This window comes from Caretta caretta, chromosome 14 (genome assembly GCF_965140235.1).
Source record: "Caretta caretta isolate rCarCar2 chromosome 14, rCarCar1.hap1, whole genome shotgun sequence".
NCBI classification, from domain to species: domain Eukaryota; kingdom Metazoa; phylum Chordata; order Testudines; family Cheloniidae; genus Caretta; species Caretta caretta.
Window position 1 is genome coordinate 41,492,578 of NC_134219.1, and position 16,341 is coordinate 41,508,918.

At 51.5% G+C, this 16,341-nt stretch overlaps 2 protein-coding genes across 4 annotated transcripts in view; one reads left to right on the forward strand and one right to left on the reverse strand.

Moving 5' to 3' along the window:
* LOC125621599 (butyrophilin subfamily 1 member A1) overlaps positions 1-16,341 on the forward strand; it is a 655,591-nt gene that overhangs the window by 593,531 nt on the left and 45,719 nt on the right. The window lies entirely within an intron of this gene.
* On the reverse strand, positions 74-16,066 carry LOC142069262 (uncharacterized). Its single transcript, XM_075119876.1, has 2 exons — positions 15,944-16,066; positions 74-1,435 (listed from the first exon to the last, which is right to left on the reverse strand). Exon 2 carries the CDS (start codon positions 1,298-1,300, stop codon positions 491-493), a length of 810 nt encoding a protein of 269 aa, XP_074975977.1. The 5' UTR covers positions 1,301-1,435; positions 15,944-16,066; the 3' UTR covers positions 74-490.

Here is a 16,341-nt window from a genome sequence, read left to right on the forward strand (position 1 = left end):
TCGTCCACCTCATCCCCCTGGTCCGGTGGTCTATAGTAGACTCCCACCACGACATCACCCTTGTTGCTCACACTTCTAAACTTAATCCAGAGACTCTCAGGTTTTTCTGCAGTTTCATACTTGAGCTCTGAGCAGTCATACTGCTCTCTTACATACAGTGCAACTCCCCCACCTTTTCTACCCTGTCTGTCCTTCCTGAACAGCTTATATCCATCCATGACAGTACTCCAGTCATGTGAGTTATCCCACCAAGTCTCTGTTATTCCAATCACATCATAATTCCTTGACTTTGCCAGGACTTCCAGTTCTCCCTGCTTGTTTCCCAGGCTTCGTGCATTTGTGTATAGGCACTTGAGATAACCCGCTGATCGCCCCTCTTTCTCGGTCTGAGGCAGGAACCCTCCACTCTCACACGCTCCTGCTCGTGCTTCCTCCTGGTATCCCACTTCCCCACTTACCTCAGGGCTTTGGTCTCCTTCCCCCGGTGAACCTAGTTTAAAGCCCTCCTCACTAGGTTAGCCAGCCTGCTTGCGAAGATGCTCTTCCCTCTCTTCGTTAGGTGGAGCCCGTCTCTGCCTAGCACTCCTCCTTCTTGGAACACCGTCCCATGGTCAAAGAATCCAAAGCCTTCTCTCCGACACCACCTGTGTAGCCATTCTCTGACTTTCATGATTCGACGGTCTCTACCCAGGCCTTTTCCTTCCACGGGGAGGATGGACGAGAAGACCACTTGTGCCTCAAACTCCTTTATCCTTCTTCCCAGAGCCACATAGTGTGCAGTGATCCACTCAAGGTCATTCTTGGCAGTATCATTGGTGCCCACGTGGAGAAGCAGGAAGGGGTAGCGATCCGAGGGCTTGATGAGTCTCGGCAGTCTCTCCGTCACATCGCAAATCTTAGCTCCTGGCAAGCAGCAGACTTCTCGGTTTTCCCGGTCGGGGCGGCAGATAGATGACTCAGTCCCCCTGAGGAGAGAGTCCCCGACCACCACCACCCACCTCCTTCTCTTGGGAGCAGTGGTCGTGGAACCCCCAACCCTAGAAAAGTGCATCTCATGCCTTCCAATCGGCGGAGTCTCCTTCTGCTCCCTTCCCTCAGACGTATCATCTGGTCCACTCTCTGCATTAGTACCTGTGGAGAGAACATGAAAACGGTTGTTTACCTGTATCTGCGTTGCTGGTACATGGATGTTCCCCTTTTTCCTTCTGGAGGTCACATGCTGCCAAATTTCTTCACCGTCCTCCTGTCCCCGATGAGCAGCCTGCTCTGAATCTTCAGAACGTTGTGTCTGTAGAAGCATATCCTGACGTCTGTCCAGGAAATCTTCAGTTTCTCTTATGCTCCTCAGGGTCGATACCTGTTGCTCCAGACCTTGAACCTGCTCTTCCAGTATGGAGACCAGCTTGCACTTTGTACAGACAAAGTCGCTTCTGTCCTGTGGAAGAAAGACAAACATAGCACATCCAGTGCAGGTCACAACAGCTGAACACTCCCCATCCATATTACCTTCCTTCTACGAGCTTCCTCAGGAGTTGTAGTAATTACTCAGAGAATCCGGCAAGATGTAAGCCTCAGTGGGCTCTCCCCAGGCGAACTCCAAGGCAAACTCCTTCTGTTTGCTGCTGTGCTGTTCGCTGCTCAGCTGGTTTGACTCTGCTCAGATCATGGTTTGTCTCTATTTATAGAGTCAGCTAGTTTAGTTCACTTTGTTCTGTCTGTTACTACTTGGAACCACTTAAATCCTACATTCTGATTTAATAAAATCACTTTTTACTTAGTAATTAACCTAGAGTATGTATTACTACCTGGGACGAGCAGGCTGGGGCGGGGGGGCAAACAGCTGTGCATATCTCTCTATCAGTGTTATAGAGGGCTAAGAATTTATGAGTTTAAGCTTTATACAGGGTAATACAGATTTATTTATGGTTTGGACCCCATTGGGAGTTGGGTATCTGGGTGTCAAAGACAGGAACACTTCTGTAAGATGCTTTCAGTTAAGCCTACAGCTGTTAGGAGACATGGTTCAGACCTGGATCTGGGTTTGCAGCAGGCTAGCGGGTCTGGCTCAAACCAGGCAGGGCACTGAAGTCCTATGTTCCTAGGGCAGGAAAGCAGGGGCAGAAGTAGTCTTGGCACATCAGGTGGCAGCTCCCAAGAGTGTTTCTGTGATCCAACACGTCACAAATGGATTGTGTGATGTGTCCTGGATGGAAGCTGGAGGCATATAGGTAAGTATAGCAGTCAAAAGGTTTCTGGTATAGGGTCGTGTTTATGAGACCATCACTTATTTGCACTGTAGTGTCCAGAAAGTGGATCTCTTGTGTGGACTGGTCCAGGCTGAGGTTGTTGGTGGGGTGGAAATTGTTGAAATCCAGGTGGAATTCTGCAAGGGCCTCCTTCCTGTGGTTCCATATGATGAAGATATCATCAATGTAACCAAGCAGAGGAGGGGGACTAGGGGATGAGAGCTGAGGAAGCGTTGTTCTAAGTCAGCCATTAAAATGTTGGCATGCTGTGGGGCCATGCGGGTACCCATAGCAGTGCCACTGACTTGAAGGTATAAGTTGTCCCCAAATCTGAAATGGTTGTGGGTGAGGACAAAGTCACAAAGCTCAGCCACCAGGTGTGCTGTGGCCTCATCAGGGATACTGTTCCTGACAGCTTGTAGCCCATCCTCATGTGGAATATTGGTGTATTGTTGAATATTGGTGTAGTTTGTAGTCCATCCACATGAAGCCAGATGCAAATTAATCTGAGCCCTTTGCACTTCTATATCCTTTTTCATTCAGCTACTAAACCTCACAGCCATCTTAAGAAAGACCCTCTGTAGGAGAGATTTCCTGTTACCTCATCCTCCCCTGCCCCTCCACCCCCAGTTTGTTTCTCTCATCCTCCCATTGTAGCTTCTCCTAACCTAGATCCAGAACCTGCCAAGACTCCAGTGCAAAGTAGCTTTATACACATTGGATCCTTTGATGTGATTGAAACTTTGACTCCTGGCAGGATCAGGGCTCTATACCGTGAGCTCTTTGAGGCTATTTACTCAGTGTTTGTGCAGAGCTCAGCACAATGGGGTCCCCGTCCTCCATAGATGGTAATAGGAATACAAATAACATTATTTTAGAGATGTGGAAACTGAGGCAGGAGCTGGTTGGTTCAATGGGCCAGATTCACTCTTGTGCTGGCAAAGGGAGAGAGGAGAGGCAGTTTGGGACTCCCCTGTTCAGTGGCTGCAGGGGCTGGTGCAGACCTTGGCACAGGCTGTTGAAGTCCTGAGATTGAGCCAAAGTTGCTCCCCTGTTTCAGTGGCCCCTGTGGGGCTTTTCATGAGTCAGCTTCTGCCCTGCCCCAAAAGAAATCATGGAAATTAGCCCAACATCATGGTTTGTTCTGTTTTAAGATTTATATTGTGTTCTTCAGTCGTTTGATGTCTGAACTCCCCCTGCCACCCCCAGTGTGTGTTTGTCCTTCACCCCCATTCCCCAGCCTGGACCCTGGAGGGTTGCAGTGTGGTCCCCTCTCCCCCCTCCCAGGCTGGGTGTTGCAGGCAGAGGGCAGAACAGAGGCGCTGGGCTGCTGCTCACAGGCAATTCCTCTGGATCAGAATCTGCTTCCCATCAGAATTTACTACTTTGCTGTTATTCAACATAGTCCAGTGTGCTGAATGTGGACCAGCATTTCTTGAAAGGACCAAACGTCCAAGGCTGAGACCCATCAGGTTATAAACAATCCAAAGGAGACGTCTAAAATCTACATCTGTAAGGAAAACTTCTCCTCTCTGTCGGATGATTGTGTTCTACAGAGCTCAAGGAATTCAACAGGTATAATCGTCCCAGCGCCGTGGGAGGGGATTTTTCCCTTAAGTCAGGCCACTTTTACAGGTCAGCATTTAATTGGGAACAACCTTATACTATCGAGAAAAAATTATCTTGTGATTGTGTTAACTTTTCAATCAGAGCAGGGTCAAGCTGAAGAAAACCCAGCAACTAATGTCGTGCTGGCTCATTTTTCAACTTTTTCTTCTGTAACTGATATTTCACAGCTCTTATTAAGGCACATGTTGCACAGAGTAATTTTCTAACCCTTAGCCTACAACACCTCCCAGTGACGAATGCTCCTGCCTTAGACCTTACGTTCAGCTACAATGTCCCCTCAGGCATTTTCTCAAGGCTACTTCAGGCTGGCCAGCAGGTTTTAGGATAGCTCTGTCTCAGTTGTCATGGGGAAAAAATGCTGCTTACCAGTTTGGGGGGCTCTGGTAGGGGCTTGGGGGAGGGCAGAGATCAGCAAGCGGCGGGTGGGAGCGGCCTCGGGGAGGGGGCAGAGCATGGATGGGAAGAGGCAGAGTGAGGGCAAGGCCTTGGGGGAGGGGCAAAGTGGGGGTGGGAAGATGGGGAGAAAGGGTGCGGCCTTGGGGGAGGGGATGTAGCGGGAACGGGGCCTGGGGGCGGAGCAGGGATGGAGCACCTCCTGGGAAAACCAAAAGTTGGCGCCTCTGGATTATACACTGTTTCTACCTCTGAAAATAGGAAATATCTCCTTTGTGATGACTCTGGTCATTTGAGGGGTTCCTGCCCACGCACTGCTCGCTTACACCCTGCAGTAAGAAGAGATCCCGAGACATAAGCCCTTGTATTCGAGGCCTGAGAGGAGGCAGAAGCTGTTCACAGAATCCGACTAAGAAGTGCTAGTCACAGAGCACTCACGCAAACACATCCCGATGTCAAGTAGTGCCAAAACATTCGGACATCAAGAATGGTACAAAAACATTCCTCAAGGACAACAGGAACACCCTGATCTCTCCTAAAAGCTAAGGTCAGGATCACAATATACAATCAATATTTTAATTGAACCAACATGTACAAGGCGACGTCAGGGGGCCGCACTAACGTGTTTGTGTTGGGGTATAAAGACAGGGCTGGATTAACCTCTTGTGGGCCCTGGCGCCAAACATATTTGTGGGCCCCCATGTCGTCGTCGTGGGCTCCCAGTGTGGGCCTGCTCTGCAGTGCCCTTGCTGCCCTAGTACGCCCTGTGACAGGCAGCCGGCGCTGAATCTCAGAGACGTTTTCCATTTTGATCACACACCTCTACCTGGCTATCTGCATTGCCATACACAGCTCCCTCAGCCCCCAGTTCTTCTCACTGAGCTGTCCCCAGGTGGGTTTACCGGTGTCCACAGTGAGCAGAACTTTCATAGTGATCAGGGGAAACTCCCCACAGATGTAGCTCCTTGACTCCTTCCTCATTCAGACCTTCTATCGCCATGTCTGCAGGACCACCCCATGTCACCAGTCACTGTGTGTGGTTCTGGGCTCAACTCAATAAAGTTTCACAGCCAGCAGATACCTGATCAATTCTGACAAATCCCTCCCTCAGCTCCCATCCTGCCTTTTGAGGAAGCCACTTGCAAACATCATTTCCCCAAAGTGAGGACTTAGCCCCTGGGAACCTCAAGTCACCAGCCTTTCTCCCTCTGCTCCCATCTACATGCTAGTCTACTGCCTGGCCACCACCACTTCGCCCCATGCTTGTTTCCCTTCTACCTTGGACATGCTCCCTAGCCAGCTGGGCTGGAGCTATTCTCCCCTGCAAGCCTGATCTGCTTCCTCTTTCCCTGCTCCCCTGGACATTCCTTTCCTACAGGTGACCTCTGCTCCTTGAGGTTAACTTCAGTTTCTTTATCCGCTCCTAGCTTAATGGCCCCCAGTAGTCACAGAGCCACCTGCAGCTTCTCTGGCTACAGCTATGGGGCCAATCGCCAGAGGTCAGCCTTAGATAGCTGCAGCTGCTAGCAAGGGAGGGGTGGCAATTCCAAGGCTGAGCATGCTTGAACCTTGCAATGGCTGCACTATGGACTCTAAATCCTCAGCGCTGGCCCTAGGCAGCTGCAGACTCTGGAGTTAGGCGCTTCCCTCCTCTGGGCCATGGCTTTAAGGAACTGAGATGCCCATCACCTGCAGCAGAGGCCACCAATTCCCACGCAGCCCTCAGCTAGCACATAGTCATGCAGAAAGTGCAGCCTGAATGATTTTGGAGACTGGGGTGCCAGGAGGTTCCCATCCCTGAGCAGCAGCTCTGCAACAAACTCACAGGGCCCCCCTCCACTGTGGGACCAGGACCCTGTGAAGACAGTGGAGTGACCCTGTGTATAACCAGTTCTGTCCAAAGCCTGTTGAAGTGAGTGGGAGTCTTTTCATTGTCTTTAATGGGCTGTGTATAGAAGCAAAGGACCCCGTTCTAGACTCCAGGAGCAAGGTGCATTCTGTGCTGCACTGGTTTACTATTGTAACAGGAAGGTCTCACGTGACCTAGTGAATAAGCAACACCTCCTAACACCACTTAACTTTTTCTGAGAGGCCTCCCGCCCAATTACTAAGTGTAAACCTACTTCGCTTACCAGGGCTGAAAATATCAGCCCATGTGGTCACAAAAGCAAGGACTTCTGAATTCAGCAGGAATTCTGGATATGTCCAGAACACAGAAAGGACGGGTTCCCGCGTGGTTGCAGAACTGCAGTCAAGTGGAACAATTTTCAGCTTGTGTGACTGGAGGATAGCTGATCCATATACTGTCCTACATAAATGAGGAAAAGTTGAGGTGCCTTTGTTATTCTTTTCTTCCACTCTTCATTTCTGTGCGGAATTTGCCAATGCAATATCACGGTCTTCTTTTTAAACAAATAAAACTAAGAAAAATGGCAATGGCTGTCGAAAATAGCAACTCCAGTCCTAGTTAGCACTGGGAAGACCCCAGCATTTGTTGCTCAATTTTATCCTACTTTTCCTACAGCAAATTACAGTGGATCAGCATGTTTGATTTGGGAGAAATGAAGTAACAGCGGCCAAAATTGAGCTTGAGCAGTCCTGAATTTTGAGGGTGTTCAAATCTGGAAAGCATGTGCAAGATTACTTTTCTCGCTATTAGATGAATCTGGAAAGGAAAAGTCAATTTCTGCTTTCATGGCTCAGACGTAGAAATCCTCCTTTGCTGTATCTAAAGCTGCCCAGGTCTTCTAGTAGAGCCTCCCCTCCCTTCCTTTTCATTTTAACTTCTCCTGGTGGGATCCACATACCTCCCCTGCTAGGCTTCTGATGGAGAGGTGCACTGTCCATTTAGTCCACCCAGTTCCTTCTTTGGGGGCTGCCAGGCGAGGTCACACAAGCATCGCTAATCCAGTCTGGGGAAGTGATATCTGGGCCAAAAGCCTTTGACTCCTTGGGCATACTTGTACCCCATTCAAAGTGCCACCCCCTTCTAGCAGCCAGCTCTCCATTCACAATCAGCTGCAGTGCATGGGGTCTCAGCTTCCGCCCTCCCGTACCTGTTGATAGCTGCCAAGGGATAGCTGGGAAATGTAGTTCCTTCCCTGCTCCAGGGCCGGCTCTATTGGCAGGGAGCTGGCCAAGCAACTACAGTTCCCAGGGCCCCGTGGGTTCTCAGCTCCCATGCTAGATACCTGCTGCTCTGAGGTTCGGCTTCTGCAGCGCTGTGAGAGGGGAGGAAGTAAATGTCATGGGGCCCCTTCTGAGCTTGGGCCCGGCGCTATGGTAAATCCGGTACTGTATAAAGCTGTGTCTCAGAGGGAGTATCTTTGGCCGGCCTAGGTGGCAGTGGAAAGTCCCGCCACTTACTGAGCTGCATCCATAGTGGTGGGCATACAAGTCATAGTATCCTCATAGAGGCTGCCAGGTGCTATTACCGTGCTTTGTCGACAATAAACCTAGCCTGGTTCCTTCGTCCCTTAACGGAATTTGTGGTCATTGGGTGGTTCGCTCAACATCTGCCATGCTAGCTGTCTGCACAAGGCTGGGGCAGCATACGAAGGGAACACACACACAGCAAAACATCTGTTAACATCTAACCCAAGGGGTTCCTTGTAAGAATGTGGGACCCCGGGATAGTGGGGGGTGGGGGCTTGAACATCAAGGGACCAGTAGGAAACAGAATCTGGCAGTGCAGATGCAGGCTCTATCTCCCTCCCTTGCTATATGTGGTCTGTCATTGTCCAGGGAGCAGCCCTCCCATGCACACCCTAAGAGGAATCCTCTGTTATGACTCCATCACTGTCCTAGAAGCTGAGAAGCACCTATGATCACGATTGAACCTTTAAGAATCCAAAGTCTTTTCAAGATTAATTGAATAAAAGTCTTTGAATAATAATAATAAATCATCCCCTGAAGCCACTGCCCTCACTCTGCCCTCATTTGAGACAAAAATCTGCTTCCTGCAATAAAAGGGGGCTAACACAGGAAAATGAGAGGGGTGGGATGGGCAGAATTTGTGTAGGAGCCAAAAGGAGTCCAGAGGAGAGTGAAACAGGGAGCACGAGGGAGGGAAGGAGAGGGGCAAATGGGCGAAATCAGGGACAGGGTGCAGGCGCTGGGGTTCAGAAAGGGGAAGATGCATGTCCTGTTTTCAGGGTACAAGTTCCCTTGGCACCTGTGTTTCTGCCTCTGGCCGTGTACACTGCTGCCCCATTCTAGGAGCGTGAGATGCCTATCTCCCACCTAAGCCCCCAAGTGAGTCATGGACCAGGGAAGATTGGCATTCAGCTGCCAATTTCACATATGGGGCCTGATCCTCCCAGCATGCCTACCAGATTGGGTCCCGTTCAAGCAGTTGTCCAATGGAAGAGATAGTGGTGCCCACCTTATCACGTCTATCCCAGTGGTTAAAGCACTGCACTGGAATATGGGGAACCAAATTCAGTCCCACCTCCCTACCAGGAAGTATTTGAACCCTGTGTCTCCCACCACTCAGATGGGCGTGTTAATCACTGTGATGGGGTCCCCAGACTATGAGACTGCTGAGCCCTCTGTCCCACCAACCTGAGCTGCCCCTCACACCGTGATGCCGATGAGAAGCTACAAAGCTCTGGCAGGTGCTGCCCTTACTCTGCCATCCACCGGCAGGGACTCACCCAACCGAGTTACACGAATGCTTTTGCGAGCAACTCATGAACCAACAATAGAGAGGCTCCAGCTGATTGACGCAGCTCCTCAGCCTTGCACCCCAGAACTTTACCATCTTGCACAGAAGCCTGGCCAGTGTCAGTTCATTTCACCCAGTCCGTCCCCCCTTGATGTGGACAGGACACACACTAACTAGCCTTTGTAAACTGACCTGAGATTTCCCAAGCACTTCAACCAAAACACACTGTTTTAGAAAAAATATAAAACTGATTTATTAACTACAGAAAGATCACTGTGTGCTGAAGGGTTAACTTTCAAACTCTACTAGTTTGGACTTTCCTGGGGCAGTTTATAGTGCTGCCTTCCTGAAGGCTACCCTGCCTGGGAAAGCCATTTGATACTGCATTGAAGGACCATCGCTGAGATCAATCAAGGCTGCAGTCTGGGGCCATCAACTTTGAATGACTCAAAGCTACTGACCCATCTCTATGGAGTAGAAGAATTTCTATACAGAAGCTGGGGGACAAGCATGAGTGGCTGTTAGGAAGTACACAGATTGACCAGTGGGGAGCAGGGCCATCCTTAGGCATATGCAGCATACGCGGCTGTGTAGGGCACCTGAAAATTTGGGGCACCACTAGGACCATAGGGGCTGACTTCTCATCTTGCCAGGGGATGCTTGACCCCCCCACTCCACTCCAGGCCCCGCCCCCCTCCACTCCTTCCCCCAAACCCTTGCCCCTGCTCCACCCCCGCCCCGCCTCCTCCCCCCTCCCTCACAGAGCTTGAACATGTGAATCAGCTGTTCACGGTGCTCTGGAAACATTGGGGGGGGGGGAAGGAGTTGGTAAGTGTGGGGCTGCCAGCACGCAAGAGGTGTTGGGGAAGGGAGGCAGAAGAGGGGAGCTTTGCGCTGGTGGGTGCTCCACACCCACTAAAATTCCCTGTGAATGCTCCAGCCCAGGAGTCCGCGCCTATGACCGGGACAGCAGGCAAGAGCGGGTCTGGTCCTGCACACCCAGTGCACGCGGCAGTCTCCTTCCAAGGCAGAAGGCCGGGGCCGTATTCACAGAGCCGAATGTGCCGGTTTAGGGGCACCAGTTTAATAATATTGCATAGGGCCCATAAATCCTAAGGATGGCCCTGGTGGGCAGATCAAGCACATTGCACAGACACAATGGCCCTATTCAGGGGTGGGGGGTCTTCTCTGCAAGGGGGCTGACCATTGCCACATGAAAGAAGGAGAAGGAGGGCAGGGGCAACATTGGCCAGCCTGAAACACTGACAAACCACAGACGTACAAGAAGGGGTGAACTCAGACTACAGGAGGGCGCATCTCTGGACTGGTTATATTACTCAACTGTGCTTTATGAATAAAGACTCCGTGGTTAAGAAATTCCTTTGCTAAGCCTGTGTGCCTTGCTTCCCCTCCACATTGTTTCTGAAATGGTTAACGTATAAGTCCGGGGTGCCCACAGCCTAGGGGGAGTTCTGAGGGTGTGTGTGTAAGTGACGTGGAGGCTAGAGGGGCTCAAACGCTGGTTTCAGAGTCTTAGGAAGCTGCTGACAGATCCCCCACATCCTAAGGGAGGACAGTAGATAAATGGTCTGAGCCCAGGAGTGAGCCCTAGAGTCCCAGGGCTGGATATAGTGACTAGACTCTGCCCAGAGCCAATTGGCTCAGAAGTATAGGAGACCCAGTAATTCAGTTCACTCACAACAGATGAGTGACTGTACAACGGCTCAGTGGGCTGGCCTGTAACAACCACAATGCCATGTAGCCTTTAGGGTATCCTATTGCCTGCAATCTTAGAGACCAGTTCTGTCTAGTTTGCATTGGTATTTCTGGGAAAAGGACCAGCTAAGTAAATTCACCTGTTTCACCGTAGAAATGAAAATGTCAGCAAGTAAATAGTGAGCAATGCAACTGGAACTGATAAGAGTGACTTTAATGGTAAAACTTCTCTGCTTTATTACTTGAAAGTCTAATGTTCACGGCTTATCCCATTCCCAGATGGCAGGTGGTGATTTCAGTTTTAATTGTGGCAAACTCAACTCACAGAACCAGAAATGGTTTCTGTCAGGTCTTTCATGTGATCACAGCTAGTTTCCAAGAAAAATTAGCTCTGTAATAAGAGAAAATGAAAGGGAAATAATAAAATCTTTAAGCAGGGATATGACAGAGACTTCTTTCATTCAGCTCCAGCTCTCTTGAATGATCTGAAATAACCCTGGATTCCCTGGTGCCCTCTTCCTAAGGCTGGAGTCCTCTTGGGCGCACTAAGAGACAACAGTAGCAGTGAATCAATGGCTGTCCTGGGGGTGGTGCACAGCCGCACCAGCCCAAGGGGCTGCAGGAGATATTGCCTCCTGGATCTCCCCCAGTCACAGAAGTGTCTGAGATGCTGCAGTGTGCCCCCCCTCCCACCCACCGCCATCATGGCCGGCCAGCTCTGCAGTGCAACAATTGCTGTGGCCCCAAGTCCTCCCCACTGCCATGGGGTTTCAGCTTGTGTGCTTGCCTGAGCACCAGGAACGCTCGTGTGACTGGCCCCTGCACAGAAGGTGTCACGTGGTGGGAAAGGCTCTGAAACCTTCCCTCCACTCTTCACCCCTTTGCAGTGGCTGGTCACCATCTGGCACTAAGGAGCTGAAGGTCGAGAGCACCTCGGATTCACCAAGGGGCAGATTCCATCTCACTTGCAATTTGAAGCCTCCTTTGTTTGTAATGAGGGTACCTCACTTTAGCTCTTTGTCCCACTTCTGAAAGTGCAAATTCTGCATGGGTCAGTTCTGAGTCTTACAGCTGAAGAGCTCGGAGTCAGACTCTGGCCAGCCCCACTGGGGAGTGCCGGCCCTGCTCCCTGCGAGGATCCCGTATCAAGCAGCGGCTTGAAGTAGGTTGGAGAACGTGGAGTCACACCCCCCCCCCTTCTGCTTGCACAGCGTGTATCGAGGAAGTTAAAGGACCCCCATCAGTTTGGAGCTGTGGAGTCCCAGGGAAACATTTGTCTGTGTGAGCCAGTGGTGGAGGGAGCCTCCCGATTCAATGGGTTGCTCTTCCCTGCCACTGCCCCTTCCTCCTCCTCCTCAGCCCACTGAGGGGGCATAGACCAGCCACAGCAGCACCTGCTGCCTCAGCACCGCAGCCCCAATCCCCGCCAAATGCCAAGGGGAGGCCAGAGGGCAGGGGGCTGGAGAGTGAGCCCAGCCCACACTCATCCTGCAGTGCTGTGTCCTGTCCCATGGGGCTGTGCCTGACTCCCCATTGCAGGCTGAGTGTGGGACAGGCTCACTCTACAGCCGCTCCCCCCATTGCCCCTTTCCATCAGGCTGGGTTTAGGGTCACAGTGCAGAGGTGGAAGGTGTTGCTGCAAGTAGTCAGAACCCCCAGGTCACAACACCCACAGCAGGGAGCCAGGCCCAGCCCTGTGGGACAGAAGAGACCACTGCAGGGTTTTTGTGGGTGTCAGTGCGCCCGTGAACCCCTGCTCAAACCACCCTGGTATGAACTTCTCCTCATGTCTGTGCTCCTCCCATGTCTCATTCTTTACAACCCACTAGATGGGCTCTCTGGCCTGTGAGCCAGACATCAGCAACGCTTGCTGTTTGCAGTCGGGATGCTCTTAGTGGGTATCTGAAGAGATGTGCAGCTTTCCGAGTCATGGCAGACACCATAAATTCCTCCAACCAAGCCGAAGAGCTCTGGGATCTGCGTGCCCCCAGGAGCGGGTCATGGGGCTCCCAGAGGGGAACGTCCACAAGCCATTTCCTTCCCATGCCCCCCTGAGGTGTGCAGCTCTGAGCATGCTGAGATCCATGGCTACAGCTGCATAAACTACGAGGGGCAGGGGTCAAAGATAAAACCCGAATCCTCCTACAGCCTGACAATGTGTGTCCCCAGACTGTGCCATCAAAACGGAGACACTCAGGCTGTACCTTCAAAATGAGATCAACTGTAGCTTGTCAGAGTAAGCCAAAAAGTCTGGACACCAGTGGCTTCTGGGAAAACAATGCAGCAGAAACCAAGGTGCAGCACCTGGACCTTTCTAGCAGTTGGCTCCAAGCCCCCAGGTTGCCTATATAGGGCTTGATCTTGCTTCTGTCTAAGTCAATGTCAACACTCCCATGGAGCCCACAGAGAAATAAAGCTACTGTGACTGCACTAAAAATCCTGCCTATGATGCTCTAACCTGAGCTGTCGACTCTTGATACTGGTGATCTGGCTGTTCAGGCACCTTAATTCTGGCATTTCACAGTGTTTACATGCTTGACTTCGCCACCGGAACTTTTTTTTAATGTCGTTCTCTGCATGGAATTGAATCTCAGCTGTGCCATCACGCAGTGCCAGCCTGCGCTGTACGGCCTGCCTGCAGAGTGCCCTCACTGCGGGCAAGGCAGAGCTCAGGGCTGTAGCTTAGGCTACACTTACAACTGAACGACAAAAGTCACCCCAGGAGAGAGGGGAGGACATGGGCTGATGTTAGGGCCCTGTGCAGGGTTGCAGAAGGAAGGGAGGGAAATGGCCTGAATTCCCTCCCCACAGGGGCCAGACTCACTGACACCCTCAGTTTGGCCTGAACTGTCCCAAATTTCTGCTTCAAGTCCCTTGTTCATTGAGCTGCTTCTCTGCCCCAGGAACTCGCAGGCCGTGTCTACACTACAGGGGCTTCAGCAGCGCAGCTACAGCCCGGCAGCAAAGAAGCCAGGGAGACCGAAGTGTCACGTTAAGATCAGGCCCAAGCCTCTGTGCTCACTGACAGGGCTCAGGGACAGCCGGAAAGTGCTGGCACTTCTCCTGCGAAGCACCTGCCGTGTTCTCCGGGATCTCAGCTTTCACTTTGCTTTAAAGTGAGGGTATGTCCACACTATGAAATTAGGTCGAATTTATAGAAGTCGATTTTTAGAAAGCGATTGTATACAGTCGATTGTGTGTGTCCCCACTAAGCGCATTAAGTGCGCGGAGTGCGTCCACAGTACCGAGGCTAGAGTCGACTTCCGGAGCGTTGCACTGTGGGTAGCTATCCCACAGTTCCCGCAGTCTCCGCCGCCCATTGGAATTCTGAGTTAAGCTCCCATGCCTGATGGGGCAAAAACATTCTGGCGGGTGGTTTTGGGTACATGTCGTCAGTCGCCCCTCCCTCCGTGAAAGCAACGGCAGACAATCGTTTCACCCCTTTTTTCTGTGCGGGCGCCATACTGCTTTCAGCAGACGGTGCAGTTGCACTGCTAACTGTCGTCATCGAACCACCGCTTCCGCTGCCACTCTGCTCTCCAGCTCTTGTCTTGATAGCAAATTTCTCCCTGTTGTCTCTCATGGGCTCCCGCTTCCGCTGCAACTCTGCTCTCCTGCTCTCATTAATCCACCTCGCAGGTTGTCAGCCACCGCTTCCGCTGCCACTCTGCTCTCCTGGTGGTCCCACAGGGCCACTTCCGCTGCAACTCTGCTCGGCTGCTCTTGTCTCACCATAACACGGCTAGCGTGCAGCCTGCTCAGCTGTTGTGTCCTGGCAGCAGACGGTGCAGTAGGTCTGCAAACCATTGTCACTGAACGACCACTTCCGCTGCCACTCTGCTCTCCTGCAGACGCCATACCATGGCAGGCATGGATCCCGCTCAGATCACCGTGGCAATTATGAGCATTGTAAACACCTTGCGCATTATCCTGCAGTATATGAAAAACCAGAACCTGCAAAAGCAGGCGAGGAGGCGACGGCAGCGCGGTGATGAGAGTGATGAGGACATGGACACAGACTTCTCTCAAAGCACGGGCCCCGGCAATTTGGACATCCTGGTGGCAATGGGGCAGCCTCATGCCATGGAACGCCGATTCTGGGCCCGTGAAACAAACACAGACTGGTGAGACCACATAGTGTTGCAGGTCTGGGATGATTCCCAGTGGCTGCGAAACTTTCGCATGCATAAGGGCACTTTCATGGAACTTTGTGACTTGCTTTCCCCTGCCCTGATGTGCAAGAATACCAAGATGAAAGCAACCCTCACAGTTGAGAAGCAAGTGGCGATAGCCCTCTGGAAGCTTGCAACACCAGATAGCTATCGGTGAGTCGGGAATCAATTTGGTGTGGGTAAAACTACTGTGGGGGCTGCCGTGATCCAAGTAGTCAATGCAATCACTGAGCTGCTGCTATCAAGGGTAGTGACCCTGGGAAATGTGCAGGTCATAGTGGATGGCTTTGCTGCAATAGGATTCCTCTGTCTGCCTCCACGCATTCTGCTGGCCTCTTTCAGTTTGGGAGGACAGCATAAGCTCAGAGAACATTTCATTGTGAGTGCGTTTTTTTCGCCTTATCGCTTATCTGCGCTAGCCTCTGGGACGGAGATGATAGTGGCAGCGTTGAAACATTTGCAGCTGCCAGAGGAAAAAAAGGGAGATTAAAATTGAAAAAGACACATTGGCCATTTAAAAGGAGGGGCTGATGTTTTCGGGTTAACGTGCAGCACAAGCCCAACTAAACCCCCCCTACACCCAATTCTCTGGGATGATGGCTTCACCCCTCCCCTCACCGCGTGGCTAACAGCGGGAATGATTTCTTTTCAGCCACAGGCAAATGGCCCAACAGGAATGGCCACCTCTGAATATCCCCTGAATAAAATTCCCCTATTTCAACCAGGTGACCATGAATGATATCACTCTCCTGAGGATAACACAGAGAGATAAAGAACGGATGTTGCTTGAATGCCAGCAAACACCGGGACCACACGCTGCCATGCTTTCTTATGCAATGATTCCAGACTACTTGCTACTGACCTGCCATGGTAAAGTGTCCTACTATACAGGATGCAACAAGGCTGCCCTCCCCAGAAACCTTTTGCAAAGGCTTTGGGAGTACCTCCAGGACAGCTTCATTGAGATGTCCCTGGAGGATTTCCGCTCCATCCCCAGACACGTTAACAGACTTTTCCAGTAGCTGTACTGGCCGCGAATGCATCCCAAGTCTTAAGGGAAAATTAATCATTAAAAACGCTTGCTTTTAAACCGTGAATTATATTTACAAAGGTACACTCACCAGAGCTGCCTTCTCCGCCTTCAAGATCTGGGAGCCCGGGTTGGGACGGTTGGGAGGGTATTGGATCCAGGGTGATAAACAGTTCCTGGCTGTCGGGGAGAAGTTTCTCCGCTTGCCTGGTGTGCGGTATCTTCAGCCTCTCCCTCCTCCTCATCTTCCTCGTCCCCAAAATGCTCATCCCTGTTGCGTGAGACTCCCTCCTTGCAGGAGTCCATGTACAGGGGTGGGGCAGTGGTAAGGGCACCCCCTAGAATGGCATGCCGCTCATCATAGAAGCGGCATGTCTGGGGCTCTGACCCCGAGTGGGTGTTTGCCTCTTGGGTTTTTTGGTCGGCTTGCCTAAGCTCCTTAAGTTTCACGCAGCACTGCTGCAGGTCCCTGTGATAGCCTCTGTCTTT

What these genes read in the sequence shown, in the direction of transcription:
- LOC142069262 (XM_075119876.1), bottom strand. Translation starts at nt 1,300, where the DNA reads ATGCTTCTACAGACACAACGTTCTGAAGATTCAGAGCAGGCTGCTCAT.